Raw genomic sequence first — 12,301 nt, forward strand, 5'->3', positions numbered from 1 at the left:
GCATTCGCTCTATATGGATACTCATAGAATAGAGTTTCTGTGCAAACAAAGTCTCGGTTGCAAGCCGGACTTAATATAGTTCTCCAGACAACCACTGCATTCTGGCAGGAAGGCTAATGTGCCATGAGTCGACTGCTTAAAACTTGCATAGTTATGAAGGGGTCCACTGACAGACGGGGCAATAGGGTGGGACAAATTTAAACTGAGTCGTTAGGGTGACTGCTGACCACTGCTAATAAATCGAATAATTTGGCAGTCAACTGCAAACATTAGATACTTTGGTTTCTATGGAAAAACAAAATACTGTTTGTTTGTTTATTAATTGATTGATTGCAAGTTATATTTTGCAAAATAATAGGTAACAGATTATTTTCCGATGGTCCACTACTATAAGAAACTTTGCAACTACATGTCAATTAGTAGTCATTAGAGTATTAGTAGACTGTCTGCTTAATTTTTGCTAACACTTTATTTTAATGATCCCATAACAGACATTCTACTGACTAAAAGTAACTTTGCAAGTAACTACATGTCAATTTATTCTACTAACCCCAACCTTAACATCTAACCCTAAGTCTACTAACAGTCTGCTACAGTCTACTAATACTTTAATGAGAGTTAGCTGACATGTATTTGCAAAGTTACTTATAGTCATTACAAAGTCTAAAGTGGACGATTGAAATAAAGTGTAACCAAATAATATAATCTTTAAAAAAGTGTTACTTCATAGTCACTTCAAATTCAGCCAAACAGCTCTTTAGGGGGGCATGGCAGTTTCATTACTCTTCTTATACTCTGCCCGGCTAAAAAAAAAAAAAAAAAAAAAAAGAGTTACTGTTTGGATTTAAATAGGCAAATCCTTAAGAGTCTATTGGATCATTATTACTGTGATTATTATGATTCTAGCTTGTTATATGTTTGGGAACAGCTTTTTTAACCCTAACTGATGGAATGTGTAGATTTCATTTCTTAAACAACCATGTAGGAAGACACATCATGGCCATATTCCAGGATGACAATGTCAAGATTCATCAGGGTTAAAATTGTGGAAGAATGGTTCAGAGAGCATGAAGAATCATTTTCACACATGAATTTGCACCTCTGAGTCCAGACCTTAAATTCATTGAAAGTCTTTGGGATGTGCTGGAGAAGACTTTACAGAGTGCTCACCTCTTGCATTGTCAATACAAGATCTTGACCAAAAATTGATGCACCTCTTGATGGAAATAACATCACAACATTTATAAGAGATAAAGAGATAAAGATAATTAAATATCACTACATTATTTACCAAACATTCACATCATTTGCAATACACATTTACTGTAAAAAGTGGATATGGTTAGTTAAGATATTTCTAACTGATCTGATTTTTTAAAGTTCATTTCATTCAGTCAACAAAATTTAGTCAGGTTAATTTAGTAATGTTATATATATATATCAGGGGCGTTTCCTCCGAGGAGGCAAAAAAAGAGGATGAGAAAATAATCCATATTACATATAAAACAACACAAATATTACAAATTATGACATTAAAAATAGCACAAGTCACTCGTATTTCTAAAGGAACACTGCCCAACAGCGACACCCACAGGTAAAGTTACAGCAGGAGTCATGCCTCCCTTTCCACTCATAGAAAACCATCAGACCCCCTATAGCGTGCGGTGGGTTTTGTGGGGGGTAATTGAGAATGAATGGGGGAAAGTCACGTGAGAGGAGGCAATGTCTCCATCGCGCTATGATTGGATGTAATTGGTTATGATTGGATATGATTGGTTTGTGTGATAAATCCTCCCTCTTTTTGACGTGCACGTTCCGCACGTCAGTTTGAATGAACAAAAGTAAACAGATCACCCAGTTAGATATCACCGCTTTGTCACGTCAAAATGAACTTGAAATAGACTGAAAGCATGATGACTGCGGGGGCTTTTTAGTGCAATCAGCTTGGTGAAATTAAAAATACATCTTCGTGTCTGTGACAGACGGTGTTTACGGAGCATGACTGATGATCCAAAATAGCCTAAGTTGACAGTTAAAAAGAAAAACATCAATACACAAATAAAATATATTGTTTAAATTATTATTGCCTTTAGTTATTATTTTGGAATGAATGTAGAAATGCTTAAAACACTAACTTGATGAGATTGACTTGGTTTTGATAAATAGAACATTTGTTACAATACATTGTTAATGTAAAATTACAAAATAGAATTGTATTTGGTTTCTTTTTTTCTTTTTTGATGTAATGTAAAGTAATGTTCATTTAACAAGGAAGATGTCAACATTAAGAGTAATGCACATGAATTTACATTGATTCATAAATAAATAAAAAATGTGCCTCCTTATTTCAGAACACCGCTGCACTGACATATATATAAAATATAATATAGATATCACTAATTTAACTCAGTGTGTTTATGCTTATTTAGTAATGTTAAATAAATAAAATATTATAATATAAATCATTAATTTTTCTTCAGTGTATTCAGGTTGATTTATTCATGTTATATATAAACAGTATATAAAATATTATAATATAAATATCATTAATTTAACTCAGTGTATTTAAGCTGTGTATTTTAATAATGTTAAATAAATAAAATATTTTAAATATAATTAATTTAACTCAATATATTCAGGATGATTGAGTAATCATAAATATATTTAAAAATATAATATAAATATCATTTAATTTAACTCCGTGTATTCAGGCCAACTGAATAATTTTTAATATATAAAATATTATAAATATCAAACTAGTCAGGTTCATTTAGTAATGATAAAATAAATATCATTAATTTAACTCAATGTATTCAAGCTGATTTAGTAATGTAAAAAAAATAAAAATATATAAATATCATTAGTTTAACTCAGTGTATTTAAGCTGTGTATTTTAATAATGTTAAATAAATAAAATATTTTAAATATAATTAATTTAACTCAGTGTATTCAAGCTGATTTAGTCATGTAAAATATATTTTAAAAATATAATATAAATATCATTTAACTCCGTGTATTCAGGCCAATTGAATAATTTTAAATATATAAAATATTATAAATATCAAACTAGTCAGGTTCATTTAGTAATGATAAATAAATAAAATATTATTATATGAAAGTCAAGCTGAATTTGTTTGAATGAATGAATGAATGACTTTTTTTACAGTATAAATTTGTGGCGATCCTAACAAGGGCTGCAAGAAAGGCTAATGATATTCATGTCAGTTGCATTGACTAAAGTTCATCTGACCCGCAGAGAAGCCCTGACTCACCTTAAACACTATTTCTCACAATCATTGACATCAATTTACAGGACAAGCTGGAAAGCCCCTGCTCTGACCAAGACTTCGGGTGAATGATGAATGACTTTGTGCAGATGGTCAAACACTCAGGATGAGTTTCAGAGTTATCAGTGAGATACTGTATCTAAGATCACGGGGTGCTGAACTCTGCTCACTCCACCTGATAAATCCTTAACACTGCTGCTGTGACTGGATGGTGTAAACAAGATGTTTTAAGGATTTATAGGCAATTGTGGCCTAATGGTTAGAGAGGCAGGCTTGTAACCTGAAGGTTGCAGGTTCGATTCTCAATACTGGCAGGAAAATGTAGGTGGAGGGAGTGAATGAACAGTGCTTTTTTCCACCCTCAATACCCATGACTGAGGAGCAAGACACCTATCCTCCAATCGCTCCCCAGGCACCGCAGTGATTAGCTGCCCACTGCTTCAGGTGTGTGTGTCCACGGTTTGCAGTGTGTGTGTTCACTACTCACAACTCCTAATGTGTGTGCACTAACTTGGATGGGTTAAAGGCAGAGGACAAATTACGAGTATGGGTTACCATACTTGGTCTTGATGTCACTTCATTTCACTTCGCTTATATTGTATGTTTACAGAAACGCTGAAAAGGAGTGTCAGGAACGACCATGAAGAAGCTCTCTGACTACTTTTGATTAAGACACAGCAATCCAATCATGAGAACTTACAGCGCACTTATATTAATCAAGAAAAATTGGCTGCGAATATAAGCTGTATATTCGGGTGTGTGTAACTAATCAGCTCTAAACTGTGTGAACTGCCATTTGATGATTAATAGATGACATGATTTAACACCTGGTGGATTAATATGGCCACTGAATGTAACTGTATCTGAACACACTTGAGCAGACAGGAGCCATTTAAATAGCGCACTAAAATTACCCTGTTTGTGGCAGCCTGGTGTACACATGTATGCATTTGTGTGTGTGTGCGTGCATTTATTCTCATGTAACAAAAAAAAAAATCACAACATGGAAAATGGTAGATAGAATGTGTAACATATATAATATCAATAACTCAAATATTCCTTCATAACACCATACTAAATAAAATATCACATCTTGGCGGCTGGTGTTGAATTGGTAATGAAGGGTCTTTAGTACTTTAAACTAGGTCAGATCTCAGACTAACACTGTCTTTATGGTGGTCTTCTCATTCAGCCTACAGTTGCTGAAGGAATGCAACATGATATATCAGTCTAAAACATTTGCCAGTCTTTACGGGTCTCCTGCAGGCCTTGTTCTACTGCATGTACTGCATAAACAGCAAAAAATCCTTACAATGGTTGGTTCAACCGTTAAAATAGAGCAACATGCGTTTGGAGAAGATATAAAAGGTTTATATTAAGTATTATTTGTTTTGAGGTGCAGCTTTTAAGGTTATAGTATCAAATATTAAAAAAAAAAAAAAAAATACAGTACTGTGCAAAAGTCTTAGGCATGTTATAGTATTGTCATACACACACACACACACACACACACACAAATGGTTTTAAGCCAGTTATTTATATCTTTTGCTGTAGTGTGTCAGTTGGAATATCAGTTTACATTTCCAAACATTCCTTTTGCCATTATTTTCAAGACGCTTAAAGAAACCTACCTGCAAAGCTACAGTACTGTGAAAAGTTTCAAGTGTAAAGTGAGGATGCTTTCAAAAATAATGTCACAAATAGATATTATTTATCAATTAACTTTTATTAATGGGGACCTATAATTACATCTTTCACAAGATGTAATAGAAGTCTCTGGTGTCCCCAGAATGTGTCTGTGAAGTTTCAGCTCAAAATACCCCACAGATCATTTATTATAGCTTGTCAAATTTGCCCCTATTTGGGTGTGAGCAAAAACACGCCGTTTTTGTGTGTCCCTTTAAATGCAAATGAGCTGCTGCTCCCGGGCCCCTTTCCAGAAGAGGGCGGAGCTTTAACAGCTCGCGCTTCGGTTGCTCAACAACAACAAAGCTGGAGAATCTCACGCAGCCAACATGACAATTGTCAGTAAGTAACGGTGTTCAGCCTTGCATTGTTCAAACCGGTGTCGGACACTGATGGAGAGACTCAGAAAGAAGTTACAACTTATAGAATTAATCTGGACATTTCTGAATGGTTAGCGGATACATTTATGTAGCTGCTGTGGAGTTGATTAAACTCATTGACTAGCATGTGCCGTCATGTTAATCTTTTGTGCAAAACTAGCATTGATCTGACCCTCGTTTGTGTAGCAGTCTAGTGTAAAATGGCGGCATGGTAACAACACTCAACTACAACAACTCTTCCTCTTCTCTAAAGCAGCCCAACATGGCCTCACCCCCTTTGTTGCATGTTCCCGGGGGCAGGGTTTCTGTAAATTTTAAGGTTAGTGATGTCACTAGTTCCTACCAGCTGTTGCATTCCATACATTAAAGAAAAGAGCTCCCTTTGCATTGAACTTTGAGCGTTGTAACTTTGCAGATTATGCTCAAACAGCAACATTACACACTAACTAAAGTTAAAAAAGTGAAATCATAATCAAGGACCCCTTTAACTAAATCAAATCAATATGTGGTGTGACCACCCTTTGCGTTTAAAACAGCTTTTGTCCAGGTACACTTGCACATAGTTTTTCAAGTAGTTTTGCAGAAAGGTTCTGTCTTGAAGACGTTGCTGCAGTTCTTCTGGATTTAGTCTGTCTCAGATTTTTCACAGATAGACTTGATGATGGTGAGATCAGACCTCTGTGTGGAGCATACCGGCTGTTGTTTGTGCATACAAAACTGTCACTGGATTATTAGAAATAATGGTAAAAGGAATGTTTGGAAATGTAAACTGATATTTCTGACACACAACAGCAATATTTATTTATTTATTTTTTTTGGTGTGACAATACAATGTGCCTAAGACTTTTGCACAGTACTGTATATATTATATATTTAATTTAAAATTAACTTTACAATAAATATTTACATTTTAATCTGTCATAAGCAATAGTGAATTGTAAAACAAATGTTATTGTCTTTAGAATAGTTTGCAGCACATACAGTATCTATAAATATTATATATAGCCTATAAATATGTAAATATTCAAGATATGCTTCTGTTGTAAAACCTTTGCTCAGATACTAGATTAAGTAAATATGTTTATATATGGATTTTTGGCTATTTGTGTGAAAGATCAATGCGAATAAGGTTCTTAGAGAGAAGAAACACTGACTTTGTTTTTTTTTTTTTTTTTTTTTTTACACAAAACAGCATATGTCACGCTAAACCCTTTTAGCCTTTAACCACTATAATAACAACTACAGTAGCTACCTTCCTTATTCCTTCCTTATTCGTTTCCCAGGCCTACTTAAATAAATATGCATGTAAGACCACGCCCCCTCAGACGCAATGGGCGGATAGGTAACTTTATTTAATCGACAAAAGTTTGTTCAAACAGAGAGAAGAAATGATTTAAACAGCACGTTATTTGGTGAAATAAAAAATTAAAAACGTACATTTTACATTAATAACTAATTCGTTTTAGAGTGCATCCTACTTCTGAGGAATGAACAAATGACGTATTGTCTAATGCAAAGGAGCTGTCCACCGCTGTGGTGCTGACCTCGCTCCAAAAAGTGTGTTTTAAGCATTAAAATGAGACATTCCTGGGAATGATGATGGAAAAATGAAATTGTTTTATAAGAAGTTAGGCGACTGTAACTAAACTATATTTAGCCTATACATAAACTACGCAGCACTTCATCAATTCTTCCACTATTTATGTTGGCAGCGCACTATATATTCAACTGCATTCATCATAGCTTCATCACTGACTGTGAATCCTTCTCATATTCGTCATGATGTAACTCCATCATGAGCGTCAACCTTTCCATCACATGACTGAGAGTGATTATATGGCAGTGACATATTTCTTTTGTTGGGTTAAGGCATTGACACGTCAAAAGCGCGCATTGTCGAGCGAGAAGCTTAAGGAGGATTCATTTTTAGCGCAAATGTTGTGTCGGGGGAGTCAGCCTTGTCTGCAGTATGTAACAAAACACGCTGAACATAACATCCTCGCTCTAAAATAGCCGTTTTCGCATTTCGTCATCTGCTCTAAATTTGCAGTCAACTGCATTTTAAGTGACAGCGCGCAACACAACAGGCTGTGTCATGAAAGTAGGGCTCTGTTTGTCGCCTCCCATCGCATATTTACGTGAATATTCATGACATATTCTAGGAGAAAGTACAGTAGGGCTAGAGTAGTGTCGTTTCCCTCACTGAAAGGAGGTCGCGTGAACGTCTGGCGCGCGTGTGAAATGACGTTCTCGAGTGCCGCTCTCACAACTGTGGGTGAGGAAGGCAGCTCAGAGCCACAACTACACTAGGATTGGACAACGGGCAGTGCAGTGGGGATTCCTGGGGACTGGTGTCTCTCCTAAAAGACAACTACGGCTTCATCACCAACAAAGCCAATGGCAGCATCGGAGAAAACGCTCATTTACCGCGAAGACACCGATTCGTTTAAGAACTTGCTTTCCAAACGGGACATGCGCCTGATAGCAGCACAAGAAGAGTCAAACTATGTGGATCTGAACGACCTGCTGGAACTGAAATTGGATGATACAAAAACAGTGAAAGTAACATTTACTGGAGACTCGAGTCAACTGGCAATTATTAAAAGTATTAGTGGCATGAGCGATTCAGAAGGACAGCATAAACCTTCCACTGGAAAAATAAACGAATCTACTAAAAATAAATGCGCGGAAAAGTCGAGCTCTTTTGAAACAGCAACTTCGGAAATACCTCAAGCCGATAAAACGAACTGTACCGAGAAGAAAAGCCCCAAATCCCCAAATTTGGAGACACAAAGCCTAGGAAACGATAACAGTGAAGAATACAATGAAGTTTATCTGAGCAGCAAAAGTGAATCGGACGATGAGGTGACTCTGGTGCTTTCGGATCACGACACGCCCGAAGACCGCGAAGATGAGTCCCACTATATCACAACCCACGAAATCCAGCTTTTGGAGTTGGACCATGATGTGGATTACGACTTTGAGACCGGATCGAGCTGGGATCTCGAGGACGATCTCCAGGTCTACTCTTTTGTCGATTATGCCTCTTTTGACAGTGATGAAACGATGGGGGCAAAAGAGGCGAGTATGAAAAGCAACCAGGTTAATACGAGCGGAGCAGTGGTCAGCAGTAAGCCTGAAAGCAATCTCTGTGACACAGACAAATGTGCCAGCTCAGATGAGGGCCTGTCAAAAAAGCAAAATACAACCGGGCAGATTCACCTGTCAATCAAAGCCACTTCCCGCGCTGTGAATGAGCCAAACAACATCCAAGACCACGAAAAAGACACAAGTCGCTATGTTTTGAGAGGAGTGGATGCAAAGGGAGACAAAGTGTGTGACAACGCAAAGTGTTTCATAGCTGTGCCAGGGCGCTTGCACTTCGGCAGCAAACGAGTAAATGAGTATTCCAGCGGTGCGTCCAGCGCGGTGAGCGAGCTGGATGACGCCGATAAGGAAGTGCGTAATCTCACTGCCAGGGCTTTCAAAAGTTTGGCGTATCCATATTTCGATGCCATCAACTTTAGTACTTCTAGTGAGTCTTCTGCTTCGGAGCATGGGCTGGGAATCAACAGGTGGTCGACGTTTGTTGACCTAAAGTATGGCAAGGGGCGAGATAAAAACTTAGTAGCACATAAAGGCTCCACACCCAATTTCCATTTCGCCAAAAAGAGGGACGGTAAGGGGATAACAGGCTTGACGTTGACCAGCATGCGAGCGCCACCCGTTGAGATATTCGCTCTGAACGGCAATTTAGCTGGCCACAAAAACGCATCGTCCACCACAAAAAAGATTGAGCTCATGGGGAAGTTCTCACAGGGGCAAAGTGGCCTCATAAGACTGACCGAAACGCTCAATTTTCGATGCAATGTCAAATCCGGGCAGCCTGTAAACGAAAGCGCTGAAGGATCACGTTCCACAGATGAAGTTACACACACCTTGCCAAGCGCTCAAGGGAGTGAGGCCAGCAAGAGACCCTGCAATGCAGGTGAAACCATGGACGACACACACAAGAAAGCCATATTCGCTTCGAGTCTCCTCAAAAATGTTATTTCTAAGAAAATGCAGTTCGAGCAAGAGCGCAAAATGGAGAGGGGCGAGATATGCGAGGCGCACCACGCGCCCTCTCCGTGCTTCACGACGCAAGAAGCACAGAGAGAGAAAGCGGCCAAGAAAAATTCCAAAGGGCTGCAAAGGCAAAGCTCAAAATTCTCAGAAGCCGACTCCGACTTCACTATCGTCTGCGTGGACGATCTGGGCGACATAGTAGACGGTAATTCAAGCGATTCCAAAGACGACGCGCGCAAAGAAGAGACTTTGACGAGTGCATCAGAAACTAATTTAGAGTCGGCGAATGATACTAAAAAAGGAGCATTCGAAGCCTCCAAAAGCACGCTGCTTCGAAGCCAAAATAGCGCGTTCAGATCGTGGAGGGACGGAGAGCTAGAGTTTCAAAAGGAACATAAAAACGACAAAACTCCTGAAGGGAAGCCGCTGCGCGAGTGTCCAGAGGAAACCAACGATTCAGCAAGCGGCAAGCACACTAAAATGTCGCATTTATTTGTGCCAAGCATACAGCTTCCGTCCTCGGAGAGGGACCTCAGGAAACCCCCGCCGAATGTGAATTATTCCACGCGCGATCAAGGAGAAAGCGGAGCTTTAAAGTGGCGCTCGAACACACTTTATGTGTCAGACGCCACGCGCAGCGCTGTGACATCGAAGTCCCCCGAAATCAAAATAAGCCTGCGGAGCGTACGGGACAACAAAAGCGACCCGTTCAATATCGCGAAGCTGCTGACTCCCAATTTAGGCTGCAAGACAGCTGAGGACACCAGATGCCAAGCGCTCGCCGCGGCTTTCAAGGGTGAGTCCTCTGACAAAGTGCCTCACTTTATAGTCAGAGACATTAGAGATAGTAAGGGCAAGCTACAGACCCCCATTCACCAGGTTAGAGACGTGCGTAAATTGGTTAAGAGCTCGTATCACTTTGTGTCTTTAGATAACAACGACAACAAATCTAGTGATGGTGAGCAGAAGACATTAAAGCAGAGTCCTTATCTGAACTCAGCCTCTCTTTCACCCATAGTGATTAAATGCCAGTCTGTGAATACAAATAGCAATGTGAAGCAATCCGGAAATTTAATAGACCCCCCCAAGAGACGATTTCCAGAGGATATAGTTGAGACTGACAGGTCCTCTCCTCAGGTTGCCGTAGCTAACAGGCTGCCAAAGCAAGAGGTTCCAACTGGATTAAGAATCGAGACGAGCGCAAAAAAACAAGATAAAACAAGCGACGCCAGTGAGAAAAAAACCGAACCCAAGATGGCCAACCAAGCCGCTTTGGAAAAACTGCAAGCCGCTGTCAAAACAATGGAGCAACTGTATGTTTTTGACAAGAATGAGTGGAAGAGAAAAACAGAACCGCGGCCGATAACGGACAGCCACGTGCTCTCGCTCATCTCCAGCGAGAAGCACACTGTGGAGGAACAGGAAAGCAGTGCTCCTACGGATAGTTTGCTGAGACGAGATTCAAACTCAAACCTGATGGAGACGCCCCCTAAAAAAGACGACAAGTCATCAGCCACTCCGATTACGCGGGAAGTGCGAAACGGCCCTAAAGCGCTCATGCATTTCACAGGAACGCCATGCAAGAATATAACCAAGAAGCCAGTAGCCACAAAGACACCGCAAACGCACGTTGCATCACCAGCATCCCTGAGCACGAAGGCCGTGACACCCAAATCTCCGAAACTACCCATTTCCTTCAAGATATCTCAGCCAAAGCGTGTGCTAGAAGAGCGGGAGAGGCCGAACGGCAGTGAGACTGAGTTTGCCCCTCTGCAGTTCACTTCCACAGCTGATTCGGAGAACTACCTAACCATACCCGTGAAGCCTCACGCCACGTCCGCCAAAAAGCCGACCGCAGCCGGTCTGGGCAAAACGGCTGTTTATACAGTCCCACCCGGAGGAGGTAAAACCCAAACGGCCAGTCCGCCTTCTTACCTGACTCACAGTGACAACAGAAGCCATCCGTCACCAAAACGTTCATCGTTTGTCATGGAGACACGGTCCCCGGATACCCCTACCGCCACTATTTACCACACACCCCTGCCTGTCACAATGCAAGCTGCTCAGCCTCAAGTTATCTGCTTCTCCCCTTCAGTTCAACCCTCCCCCATCCCGACAGAGCACTTCCAGACAACCCAAAGGAAGATGCTGCTGGATCCCACCACAGGAAGCTACTACTTGGTGGACACTCCGGTGCAGCCAGCCACCAGACGTCTGTTCGACCCAGAAACCGGACAGTATGTGGACGTCCCCATGCCGCAGCAGCCTCCCATGACCCCCGTCCCACTTCCGATATCCCCTCTCGCTCTCGGCCCGGGAGCTTATGGCCACACCTACATGTTTTACCCAGGATACATGCCAACCACGATGATTCCCACACGCACTATTCAGTCCCAGCTCTCTATGCAGTCAGAAGCAGATGATGGGGAGAAATCCCATTCGCACATGGGACAGCAGGAGGATGGGGCTTATATGGAGAGCCCTTACTATATGCCATCTGGGAAGTCGTCGCAAACAACCTCTGTGGCTCAACATGTTACCACCAGCAGGCTGGCCAACAGCAAGCAGCCTGTCATCAGCATCACCTCCCAGCAAGGGCCAAGGATCATCGCTCCCCCCTCCTTTGACGGCACCACCATGAGCTTTGTGGTGGAGCATAGGTAAAGTCCCGCCCACCTGCAGCGTAAGTGCAAATTTTTTGTTTCTTCATCATATTTGCATGCATTGAATGTTTTTCATAATGTTAAGGGCTTTTAAAAATGATTGACTATATTTGAACTAAAAAAAAAACATTTTTAAAGGATTAGTTCACTTTAAAATGAAAGTTTAACCCATGATTTACTCACCCTCAAGCCTTCCTAGGTGTATATGACTTTCTTC

The 12,301-nt window shown here is 40.4% G+C and overlaps 1 protein-coding gene across 1 annotated transcript; it reads left to right on the forward strand.

Annotated features, from left to right (window-relative positions):
* The first annotated feature begins 7,210 nt into the window (after positions 1-7,210).
* Positions 7,211-12,104, forward strand: c7h4orf54 (chromosome 7 C4orf54 homolog). The gene has a single exon (XM_051901498.1). The coding sequence runs from the start codon at positions 7,751-7,753 to the stop codon at positions 12,083-12,085; it is 4,335 nt and encodes a 1,444-aa protein (XP_051757458.1). The 5' UTR covers positions 7,211-7,750; the 3' UTR covers positions 12,086-12,104.
* The last annotated feature ends 197 nt before the right edge of the window (positions 12,105-12,301 follow it).

This window comes from Ctenopharyngodon idella, chromosome 7 (assembly GCF_019924925.1).
Source record: "Ctenopharyngodon idella isolate HZGC_01 chromosome 7, HZGC01, whole genome shotgun sequence".
NCBI lineage: Eukaryota > Metazoa > Chordata > Actinopteri > Cypriniformes > Xenocyprididae > Ctenopharyngodon > Ctenopharyngodon idella.